The following is a 13,017-nucleotide window of genomic DNA, read 5'->3' as shown; positions in this document are numbered from 1 at the left end:
TTCATTGGCCATCTATCTGTGGATTGTCGATCCAAACATTGATAGGAAGAATTAAGGAATGCGAGCTACAGGGCTGTTTTTAATACTTCGTATAGATATTATGATCTCAGAGAAGCTACATGAGGATGTTTTACACCAATTGTCAGCCGTCTTCATATAAATATCCGGAGAAAGCAGGCCAATGCTTCCATGGAAGCTGTCAGGGTGGATCAGATGATGCAGAGATAAGCAAATCCAGGGGGTTACGGTCCAGTTTTCGAAGCCAACCTGGCCTCTTTTCACCCATAAAGAAACTGCCCATATTGCCGAGCAGATGAGCGACCATCAGTCCATCAATTTCTCTTCCGAAGAGGTGAATATATTATCGCCACTGCTTCCGAAATTCACGTGTTTCCTAACCTATAATATGCATAATAATCCGGACTTGATCAAATGAAGACGAATGATCAGGGAAACAATGTGTATCTTTATTAAGATCATAATATGGTATTAGCAGTATATTATGGAGCTCCGCAACACGCAATTCGGTCTATAATGTAGCTTTCGGTGTTTCCCGCTAATAACAAGCGCTGCCCAATAGGCACTCATTTGCCGGCAGGAAATAATCTTTTACATACAATTACCGACGGCTGAAACGCAATTAAAACGTAAGAGTTAAGTGAAATAATATAATTCCGCGGGCGCTCATTAAAAATAAATAAAGAAAAAAGGTTATACTCGCAAAGGCCATGTCCAGGTCTCTCGATGTTGATTACGATTAGATTTCAGTTGATATCTTCATGGAGAAAGAAGAATCTATACCTTGATTCATGATTAATGCTATTTTAAACGTTGTGGTACATTTGGCAAGACCATAACTGGATGATGGTGGAGTACCGCAAGGTTCCAAACTAGGTTCCATAATCTTTCTGATACCCCTGTTTGTGTTTGATTCGAAATTGTTGTCTACGATTACTATAGGTATGAATGCCACTCGAAAAGTGGTCTTTTTATAAAGTTCCGATCGATTATCCTATCAAACCTTCATTTCTATGATGATTTTGTCACTGTCTAGATCGTGAATTGCTAAACATCATTTCCATTAGAGTTAAACGCAGGAGGAACTGGGAATAATGAAGTGAAAACCTTGCAAAACTCATGAAACCGTTGTTATTAACCAGAATTGAAGTAATTGATATTAATACCTTATCGCCTAATGAGTAATTGCCTTATTCGAAATGACTGATGAATTGTCATGATCGAACGCTTCGAAACGTGTTTTTCACTGACTCCGGATAATTATGAAAACTCAATTAACTGTGGAACACTTCGTGTAATTTCACAGAGCATGAATATAACAAAGTTGTTTTCATTAAATTACGTTAGCAACCACACACACAGATGAATTGAGTACCTAGGCAACGAATGAGATTCGTGGAGTTTTCGAAGAATATTCGACGAAGATATTCTGTTGAAATCTTCAAACAAATCATCTCTTAGATTCGGAGAAAAACCCACAAGAATTGTCGATGAATTGTTAAGATGAACAATGTTTAAAGACAAAAACGATAAGTTTAAAAAGAAACCTTCCTAAATGCTTGAAAAGAGGAGAGAAAACTCTGAATACTCTGGAGATATCAACGATGCGTTAAGAGAGGAACTGTCATCTAAGGAGATTAAACTTAAAGAAAGCTTAGAGATCTGTACTAAAACTCGGACCTGGTGTAATAAAAATGTAACAAATTGAAGTATGCTTCCGGTTTTGTCAAGGTAACTTGGCTGGTTTAGGTTTAAGTCACTGAAAACCCGATAATCTTATGTTGTATTTGAGATACCTGGAGACTTCAACGATGCGTCAAGTAAGAAACTCCCTAAAATACTTCGAGATCTCAAGAATATGCTGAGATATCCAAGACAAATTGATAGACCAGCCCTGGAAATCATAAAAAGCAGAAGAAGAATATACTCATCTCGAATTTAGTCAATGAAATTACATGAAATTGATCCAACTTCTCGGAGAAGATCATTATGGATATCTCAATTTCTTTCAGGGAATTGACGATAATATAATATTAGAAAGAATGGGTCCTCGAAATTACAGATCTCTAAATTCATCGTGTGCAATACCGGATGTCAAATTTGGATCTGTCTGGGGTCGGTAAACTAATGAATAGATACGTATCCTTCGAGAAACATCAGAAGACCCTTTTACAGATGTAGCGGACAAATTGCCTTCATCTCGGGCATCTGTATCCAGTACGCGTATTTCGAACATTTGTTCGGATTCCACAGGGTGTAAATGAATACTTAGTTGTGAGAAAAAATTATAATCTTAAAAAAGTAGTGTGTTGAATGACTAAATGGTCGTATTTTGTCACATAAGTGTTACTTATGTGAGTAAAAAAATTTGTTGTGTGGTACCTACCGTGTGAAAACGTCTGGATAATGCGTCCTAGAGAATGCCTTCTCCAACTCCTCCAGCTGGTAGCTGGTGAAAGTTGTCCGATATCTACGCTGCTTCCTTTTGGGTGCAAACTCATCAGTTTCCGCCTCACTGCCGTCACTCTGATCGGCTGGTAGTGAACGGGGTTCGATTCCAGCGTTCGGCGTTATTTCTTCGGAAATTCCCATGTTATCTGGGGTTTCTTTCGATTCAGCTGATTCTGAAAACAACATCTTTCGTTTTAAATTGGTCACTTCTAGTATTGATCACGGAGAATGATGTAAAAATGGGATTTTTCATTGATACACCCTGTATATACATGTGGGATATTACTTCTTGAGTTAGGGATCAGAAAATAAGTTACCGGCCAGCATAAACCAACCATGCCTATCATGAAATCTCAAGGGACACAATATTCCAAATTATACTCAGGACGTCCCTGTGGCGCAGAGGATAGCGCGTTGGACTTCTAATCCAAAGGTCGTGGGTTCGATCCCCGCCAGGGATGAGGCGTATCTTTTTGAAGATATGAAAATGAATCAAGTCTCATCAGGTTTGATTCCAATCAAGGTGGTATGTTGAAAACGAAAATAGAAAAGAAATAGTAAAACATCATGAGATCACCTATCCTTACGTAGAAGTACAAACTGAGGAAGACTCATAGTTAATTTACATCTAAAGGGGGCATATGGAGCATCTATTCCACTTTTCTTTATGTGTGAAAAATGATAGTATTCTTTTGAAAGGCAGAAGAAACTTATAATAGGTGAATCCTTACTGGAGAATATTCAATTTAATGAGCATGAATTAGGACCAGCTAAACGACTCTACATTTATTAGTCCTACATAAATTATCATAATATTTATGGCGTCCAAATTTCTGAATGAATCGAAAATTAATAAGCATCTTCCGGTATAATTGGAGACCCTGATTAAGTGGGATGTTTATTACGTCGATCCGACAGGTAATTTCCACTTCCGCTAACGTGGGAGGTGAGAAACTGAAGATTCTGCACCTGCACCTCTAAAATATTCGCCTGAAAATTCAGGGGAACTCAATAGAACCAAGGTGGCCTAAGGGACGAAATTCTAACCTGCAGAACGTATATTTTTCCAATATTACCGCGTTTCTCGCATCACCAATTCCATAGTTCATACCCACGCCTTTCAAGCCGTGTAAAAACTCTTGACAGCGGTGGGATTCGAACCCACGCCCTTTCGGACTGGTGCCTAAAACCAGCGCCTTAGACCGCTCGGCCACGCTGCCTTGTGCAAGTCGTGTCAGGTGGATCTCACACACGAAGTGTAGTGTTGAGGCATGGCAGGGCGATCACGTGATTGCCATGTGCCAATTAGATGGTTTTCTTTGCTGCACCATTAGTCTATACCAATATTCTTAGGTCTTTTAACATAATTAAGCGTTTTAGACTATTTTCAGCCGAAAATTTGAAAAGATATAGAAAAAAGTCAACTGAAATGATAAAACTGTCGTTTCTAAAAACAAATGTGCAAAACTGGCAGTGATATCTGCGAAATTCAACCTCTATAGATGTCAAATTGTCTACCGAAAAGTATAGATCGAAGTAAAGCGTATTCTTGCGTATACGTGCGAACGATGCCTAACCTAATCACGAGAAGGTGATGGAAAGGCTTAATACGACACTATCTGACCGACAGATCAAGAAACTCACCGAACCAACGTGTCATTTGAAAGCAACCGTCTGTGAGATGCTTATCGGCCCGGTCTTGTACCGAATTAGCCAACAAATGACTGAAATTCATTTTCTCAAGTAATTAAAAGTTAATTTAACGGACCGCGGAGCTTTAGACGACCGGCGGATAGATGTGTGTGCGTTTCCACAATTAAATCATTAACTAAATGCGATTTTTTACGGTCTGCTTTATGATCGGGCCTTCGGAAGTCATTTTCCTAATTTTCCATTGTTGGGCATGTTTACGTTGCCGTCGAAATGAATGAATTGACCGTGGAAATGGTTAAACACTAAACACCGGGCATATTTGATTGTGTCATTATGAATTCAACGTTGACGGATTCATAAAAATAAACACATAATAAACAAGAAGTTAACTGACAGAGTCACATATGGATTCATGTGTTAGATCTGGTCTGGCTACCTGTTGACTGATATACAAAATTTGTAACATCAAGAACACTCTTTATCAAAAGAAAACGTAGTTTTTGCTGATAAAAACTGCTGAAATGTTGTGAAGATAACTATTTACTTAATATATTTCATGCATAAAATAAAAAGGCTAACAATGAGTTTTTGGGCTGTGTATGATCATCAACGTCTCCCCTGTATATATCCTTGGTCGCAAATCTCATTTACCCCGTCTAATCCTGTCGCTTTGACGCCGCACCAAATTGAATATAATGCGATCTCATTATGTATACCTTTTCCAAACTAACGAGTTCTGCAGGAGTATAAAATCGTTTTCATTGAAGCGCGTATAAATAATTTATATTTGTAATAAGATTAACGCGATCATACGAACACAACTTCAATATTAATGAAGGCGCGGACAGGAAATCTTTCGTTTAATAACGAAGATCTATTTTATATAGAGTGTTCGGTACAAGGGATTACGTTCATTGGGGACTCGTCAATTAAGATGAGTTGATGTCGAAAATGTTGGATATCTGGAAGGTTGCGTTGCCACTGCATCAACTTGATGAGTTGTTCGAATTCCTGAACTTAATCACGAAGCTTTTCATCGATTCGCTCATACACACACACACGTTGAAACCAATTACTCCAAGTACCGATAGAATTCGATCAATTTTGATTCATTATTCGAGTGTTGAATCAGAGGAAAGTTGGCTAAAGAATATCAGGAAATTACAGAAATATTCCAGCATCGACAGATATTACATTCGTCTCTCAAAACAGTGAAAATTTCCTCGGGGTTTGTGATTCTTTCTCTTTTCCAAAATTTCCTGGAAATAACCTACGAAAAATCCGCCAAAAATATGGGCGATTACAAGACCCATGTTAATCCCATAAATAAGATTAGCGTCCCCGAACAGGATAATTACCTTAATGTCTTGTATTTTTTGCGGCCGTTATATATTTTTATGGCACTCCAAATTGACAGAAAAACAAGAATCCCGCAGCGTCACTGCAACGGGCATTATTTTAGCCGTATGCGTGATCCTAGTAGGCAGGTGTCAGCCGGAACGGGTTCGCTAAGGCAGATCGATTTAAGGCCCGTTTTCCGAAATATGGCGATCGATCGCCACGGTGGAATTCGGTTTTTATAGGATAGGTGCAAGGATAGATGTTCTACACCGATTATTCTTTCATTTAAACGACCAATTTTCTGCAAATTTCACTTGAGAATTCGTCAAGACCGAACGGTTGCTCCGAAATAAATGAAGTCTTGAGATTTATTACAAGAAGAGTTGCTCTTTCAGAATATGTATCACATTTAGATCTACGATAATTTTCCTAGAAGAAAATCTACTCGAATGATGACGAAAATTGCCAAAAAGTTGGGTTCAGTTAAAACTTCCTCAAGATCAAACGGTTGCGCCGAGATGGCTGAGCTTCCCAGATTTTTTACTAAAAGAATTGCTCTATCAGAATATGTATCACATTTAGATCTACGATCATTTTCCTGAAAGAAAAACTTCTCTAAAGCTGACCTTCGAAAAATTCCCAAAAAGTTGGGTTCAGTTGAAAGTTCCTCAAGACCGAACGGTTGCGCAGAGATGGGTGAGCTTCTGAGATTTATCACTAGAAGAATTTCTCTATCAGAATATGTATCACATTTAGATCTACTAGGATTATTCTGAAAGAAAAACTTCTCTAAAGCTGACCATCGAAAAATTCCCAAAAAGTTGGGTTAAGTTAAGACTTCCTCAAGACCGAACGGTTACGCCGAAATGAATGAAATTCTCAGATTTATTACTAGAAGAGTTGCTCTCTTAGAGTATGTATCACATTTAGATCTACGATAATTATCCTGGAAGAAAAACTTCTCTAAAGCTTACCATCGAAAAATTCCCAAAAAGTTGGGTTAAGTTAAGACTTCCTCAAGACCGAACGGTTACGCCGATATGGGTGAGCTTCTCAGATTTCTTACTAGAAGAATTGCTCTATCAGAATATGTATCACATTTAGATCTACTAGGATTATTCTGAAAGAAAAACCTCTCTAAAGCTGACCTTCGAAAAATTCCCAAAAAGTTGGGTTCAGTTAAAACTTCCTCAAGACCGAACGGTTGTGCCGAAATGAATGAAATTCTCAGATTTATTACTAGAAGAGTTGCTCTCTTAGAGTATGTATCACATTTAGATCTACGATAATTATCCTGGAAGAAAAACTTCTCTAAACTAACCATCGAAAAATTCCCAAAAAGTTGGGTTAAGTTAAAACTTCCTCAAGACCGAACGGTTGCGCCGATATGGGTGAGCTTCTCAGATTTCTTACTAGAAGAATTGCTCTATCAGAATATGTATCACATTTAGATCTACTATGATTATCCTGAAAGAAAAATTTCTCTAAAGCTGAACATCGAAAAATTCCCAAAAAGTTGGGTTCAGTTAAAACTTCCTCAAGACCGAAAGGACGTGTCGAAATGGATTAAATTCTCAGGTTTATTACTAGAAGAGTTGCTCTTTGAATCGACTGTCAAATGCCCCCGAAATTATCCGTCAAAGACGATATTCTGACGGCAATTACGCGAAAAAAATCGGAACAAACTGCTCGAAAAACCCACGTCCGAAATACGCGATAAATAACGATCGGAATGATCGGCATACCCGGGCAAAAACGGACGAAACTCCGAAAACCAGCTTTTCGCCGCAAATTCGGCAAGACGCGATTTCGCCAAACCGAGAAATGCCGCCGATATTAAGCGATCATTAAAAAATATCTTAATCACCCGGAGATTCGCCGTCACAGGGGAACAGCCTCCTCGAAAATAATAAAATGTTCCCATCTCGATGCCGAACAATACGAGCAGGAAAAAACTGAATACTGGCTTATCCGAAGAATGAAAATGACAATTTGATTCTTTGTAACCGGCCCGGACAAAAAGGAATTCTCTGGGTGTACGAGTTGGGTCTATTATCTTTTTCCGTTTAATTAAAACATAAAATAACCATAAGACTACGTAGGTCGAATTTCTGGCGCGGCGAGCGTGCCTGGTCCGGGCTCTAATTCAATAAGTATGTTATCGCTAATTTATCGGGCCTTTCTGCGGGATTTTCTGGCAGTGGCGGCGAAGGGAATGGGACACTGGTCTCCCTGATGCATTTCGGCTCAAACATACACGTATACTGCATTCACATTTATTTTAGCAGTCGGTTGACCATGAAATAATTTTCTCAAGTTTTTGTGACTAGAACGGAGTAAGGTTAGCACTCATGAAATGTCGTTATAGTCATAACGCCGTTCCCACAACTAATATCAATTTTTATTACGAAAATGCCGGGAGTGATTGAAAAAAGAGACAGGATTTCAGGAAGTGCTATTTAGAATTCAGGTCCGCTCATTCAAATAGTCATACCCTGATATTCTAAAATCCACAATACGTCAGACGGTAGCGAACATATTCAATTTATGAGAATTTATATAATGTTTCATCTGCATCTAAACGACTTATATTTCAGCTGAATATTTCCAAAATCAGAAATATTGTGAATGAAGAGAACGACAAGGAATTTCCTTCTTTTGGGAAACCCAAAAAAGTGGTGCCATCTGAGAATTTTATGTTTGGGTGAATTAATGCCAAAAGTCTATTTCAGGATTTTCGATGAATGTCATCGTAGAATAAGTTCCCGAAAATTGATTTTTCTATTTTTCATTTGACTTGTCCGATACATTGTAAATGTCTTAAGGTACCAATAAATACCTAATTATTATTATTATATCAATGCATTAAGATGAACAGTCACAAATACGCGCCAGTTGTCCTGCTAATTGTTTATTCATGTGAAATTTTTGTTCAAAGGTTCATCTTTTTTGAAACTTTATTCCCTTTACTTATATTGATGCAAGATGATTTCTCTTGAAGAATTTAACATTCTTGTAATTATCTGTTAATTCCTTCGGGAGATACTCATTCCCAACCACTGCAACATATGCATTTCATCTTTGGGTTAATATTTTTGAAATGTACAACTGATGTAGCGTATTCAAACTTTAGCCAAAGAAGATACCGAACATTAACTGTCCTCAAGGTAGTGCATATTATGATATTATACTGGTCTCTTATATTTTCCATGCAAATAACTGGATTTGGTATGCCTTCAATCAGTTTGTATAAACTTCAATTATGTTCGTCACATATTTTCCGAAGAGATTCTACATTGTGATAAAATACGGAATAACAGAAACTTATACGTAGAACGGGCAACATAGCGTTGATTAAAAATATTTTGACAAGCGTCATAACCCCACATTTTCGTACTATACAGAGTGAAATGTGTCAAATTTCCATGGCCAACCGACGGCTAAAATAAAAGTGAATGGAGTATAGTTGTGGGTTTGGTGCGATAAGAACTGAACGTAAAGGCCGGTCCACACTACTTGTGCTCGTACTTATGTAACTCGGGAGTCATGAGCACGAGTACAAGCCTGCAAATTAAGCGGATCCTCGCGGGTCCAAGCTAGACAAGCAACATGCAAGCAACTAAGTTAATGTGGACAATTATGGAACGAATCAAAAGAGATACCTGCCTACTAAACAAGACTAAGACGAGCACAAACACGAGTAGTGTGGACTGGCCTTAAGATAGGCGCCAATTCAAAGCCTCTCTAAGAGATTTCAAAAGTTTCTTGAATAACCTCTTTCATGGAGGGCTTATGCTCTGGTACTAAGAGATAAGACATGAAGAATAATGAATCTTATTGGGAGATGGGAGATGACAAAAACTCACCAGTGTAAGTAGAAAGTTATTGAGCACGTTCTTAAAATGAATTTTTCAGCAAACGGACATAATGCTCACACCTTTTCCGTGTAAGAATGTACAAATTTTCACCCACTTTCCTTCATTAGTTTCACCAAGCTTCCAGGAGAATCAATTTGTATAATCGAATCCTGCCAATCACACTAATTTTTCCATTATAATCCCCAGTCAATCAATTCAACCATACGCAGGCTATAATCTCTCCAATAATTACATAATGAAGCCGAATATAGACGATTATCCGGTAAAAATGGATTGCGCAACCGAATCCTTTCAATTAATTCATAATCATTTATAATTGCCCAAACTGTCAGGCTGAAAATCCAGCTTGCAGCAATGGCAGAAAAACCGCTGAATGTGGCAAAACCGCGCTGATGCCAAGGCTAAAGTCGGAGATACTCTAATGGTTCGGTCGTTAGCAGGTGGCTATGACTGGTTAATTAATTATTCTTTTTTCTACGGTCTAAACTACAGCGCATCGGATGACGTCAGCCAGGCGACGACCAGTCAATTCCGATAACGCGGAAGTGCTTTGGGACGCATTCCTTCATCTCTGATGGGTATTGGTGAATTATGTCGTGTTCTTCGGATTCTTTGGGGGTTCTCGAGCGCTTCTTCAATCTGGTCCTAGTCTGGTCTACGACTACTGAACGTAAGGATCAACAGGCAGAAGCTTTAGATCTGTAGGGTTAGTAAAAAGAGTGATTTGCTCTACAGTCTACGAAAATTATGTTTTACCACGATTAGTCATAAGCCTAAAATAGAAGAAATCTTTTGCACTTGCACGTCTATATTTTCAGTATATAACCGTCTAATCCAGGAGTCATCTTTGTTTACAAAGGTGCACATAATCAGTGAAATGTTATGACCGAATAATGATAAAATATTCCTGAATTATACGATTCTCAATAGACGAGTAAACGTTACTCCTTCAAATCTTCATTACTCAACAACAAAACGAGGTAGTACTGCCAGTACACGAGTTCTGCCAATTTCTCTCAATCACAAACCAGATTACTTCAAATGCACCTTTGTCAATATACACTGCGCAAAAAAATAACGCATATTATGGAAATCTCAAATTTATTCTACAACTGAAGGTGTTCTCAATGATTATTATTTTTATCAGAATTAAGCATGCATATGTTATACACTTTCAACGGTTTTCTTCAATACAGATGTTTTTTCCCAGCAGGAATAAAAAAAGATTATATTATCAGATTTTGAATGTATTGGCTCTATTCTAAAATCAGTTGTTTTCAATCAATTCTAGTGATCAATAGTTTTTCTTTCGTTTGATTTTCTACACTCGATCGAGAAACACGCAATTTGACCCAAGAGGAATGTGCCCAAGCGGTAGTTTTGCGAGAAGAAGGGTGGACATACACAAGAATTGCAGAAAGGTTTGGAGTTTCCCATACAAGTGTGTCCAGAATGTTGCAGGGAGACAGGTATGATTGTCCGAAGACCAGGACAGGGTACACCACGGGTAACAACTGCCATTCAAGAACGTTACTTGAGAGTTTCTTCGTTGAGACAACGGTTTGCAACCACTCGCCTCCTTCAAATTCAGCTTGAGCAAACTCGTGAGGTGCAAATTAGCACTCAAACAATAAGAAATCGCCTTAGAGAATATGATTTAAGGCCTCGTGTCGCGGCAAGAGGCCCAGCTCTTACCCCAGCCCATCGAAGGGCGCGTTTGGATTTTGCGAGAGAGCATATCCATTGGGAAGAGGCCGATTGGGAAAGAGTTCTCTTCACAGATGAGTCTAGATTCTGCCTCTACCATTGTGAACGACGTTCCCTTGTATACAGACGTCCACATGAAAGATATGCTCAGTGCAATTTCCTGAATACTACTGGTTTTGGGGGAGGATCAATTATGGTATGGGGTGGAATATCTTTGATTGCTCGCACAGACCTAGTGGTCATTGATAATGGAGCTATGAATGCTGATAAGTATATAAGGAACATTCTTGAAGAGCATGTAGTGCCATTTGCCCCTTACATTGGTGAAAATTTCATTTTTATGGACGATACTGCCAGACCCCATCGTGCGCGCATCGTTCAGGAGCACCTTGAAGAGGTTGAAGTCTCTCGAATGGAATGGCCCGCAAGAAGTCCAGATCTCAATCCGATTGAGCAGGTTTGGGACAACCTCTATAGAAGGCTGAGAAGTTCACAAAATCATCCAGCTACTCTTAATGACTTAGGAATCCAACTCGGAGAAATCTGGGAAGGATTAGATCAGAACATTTTAAGATCACTCATTTTGAGTATGAACCGTCGTTGCCGCGCTGTAATTAACGCAAGGGGTGGAAATACCAAGTATTAAGTCACTTATCAGCATTTCAGTATTTTGAAAATTGAAAAAAGTGTTTCTTTTGACCTCAAGAATCTACTATTGAAATATTTGTTCGAGTCAGAGACTCACCCTGTATGTAGGCATAATAAAGAGCTCATAGATTTCCAAGAACGCGATCTATGACATGCTCCAGTATTTTTTCTACTAAATGTATGTGCAAATAAGCGAAATACCGCTATGGCACAAATCTGTGTTTGTTGATCAAGCTTTCTAGGGTTTTCCGGCCAATTCGATTACAAACTAATATCACGTGCGAAATTTGTATTCAAATTCGGGTTAGAAACGAGAAAACCGAGTTCGAGATGTTCGGGAATACCTCAAATTTTTTCCCTGCCGAAAAAACTCGAAAAATTCCAAAATCCAGATACCCCCGCATTCCGACCTTCTGGAATTCACGATCCGGAGATAAACGATCGAATATTACAAGAATCCAGAAATAAAACGTTTGTAATTAAAGAAAGACAGATAAGCGGTCACCTCGGACACAATATTAGGGAGTCGGGGCTGGAAATAGGCTTTGTCTCGAGGCAGAGCGGAAAGATAAAGACTCCATTAGTCAAGAAGAACTTAGATATGCTAAGTGCACGTATCGAACAAGCTCGGGAACAATATAACATCGCGACTCTACGTCTCTACATCGCTTTTAGTTTTACGGCCTTATAATCGCACGGCCTCGAAAGTGCCCCCACATTTGGTATAATATAGATTAAACCCGATCCATTTTCCAGGAAAAATACATCACCTCGTGATTTGTCTAAGGTAAGGAATAAGCCATAAATTGGGATCTGAATGCGAGCCTTATTATGAAGCCCTAAGAGACAGTAGCTCGTTTGATTGATGGTACAGACAGCCACCAACACAAATACGAGGATGTATTGATATCAAGTTAGCCTAGGCCAATTCCCTGCTTAAAAAAAATATTGCGTTACCATAGCAACGAACAATAACTCATTAGAAGTGTCAGGGTGAAGTTTGAGGTCAAAAAAGTAAACCAGAGTTACGTAATAAATTAAAAGAAAGAAGATGTCCACCGAAATTGTGAAAATCGAAAAATTGGAGTATCGAGCCATCATCAAGTACCTGTATTTAAAAGGGTTAAGAGATAAGCAGATTTACAAAGATATGCTTAATACACTTGATGATCAATGTCCTTCGTATGCGACCGTGAAAAATTGGACTGCAAGCTTCAAAAGAGGTAAATTTTTCATTGAAGATGATGACCGATCGAGAAGGCCAGTTTCTGTGTCAGTCCCCAAAAATATCGATGCAGTTCATGACAAGATTTTATCAGAC

At 38.6% G+C, this 13,017-nt stretch overlaps 1 protein-coding gene and 2 non-coding genes across 4 annotated transcripts in view; 1 reads left to right on the top strand and 2 right to left on the bottom strand.

The window, feature by feature from the left end:
- Nucleotides 1–13,017, bottom strand: part of LOC123312186 (homeobox protein aristaless-like) — a 60,418-nt gene that overhangs the window by 14,638 nt on the left and 32,763 nt on the right. For both annotated transcript variants that reach the window (XM_044896449.1, XM_044896450.1), the window contains one exon: nucleotides 2,405–2,642. In XM_044896449.1, the coding sequence (XP_044752384.1) occupies nucleotides 2,405–2,642 (238 nt within the window). The remainder of the gene's footprint in view (nucleotides 1–2,404; nucleotides 2,643–13,017) is intronic.
- Nucleotides 2,858–2,930, top strand: Trnar-ucu. The gene has a single exon. It is a non-coding gene; the product is annotated as a tRNA-Arg (tRNA).
- Nucleotides 3,610–3,689, bottom strand: Trnal-uag. The gene has a single exon. It is a non-coding gene; the product is annotated as a tRNA-Leu (tRNA).

Source organism: Coccinella septempunctata, chromosome 4 (assembly GCF_907165205.1).
Source record: "Coccinella septempunctata chromosome 4, icCocSept1.1, whole genome shotgun sequence".
Taxonomy (NCBI): Eukaryota; Metazoa; Arthropoda; class Insecta; order Coleoptera; family Coccinellidae; genus Coccinella; species Coccinella septempunctata.
Note: the sequence above shows the minus strand (reverse complement) of the source record. Positions and strands in the feature narration are given on the sequence as shown.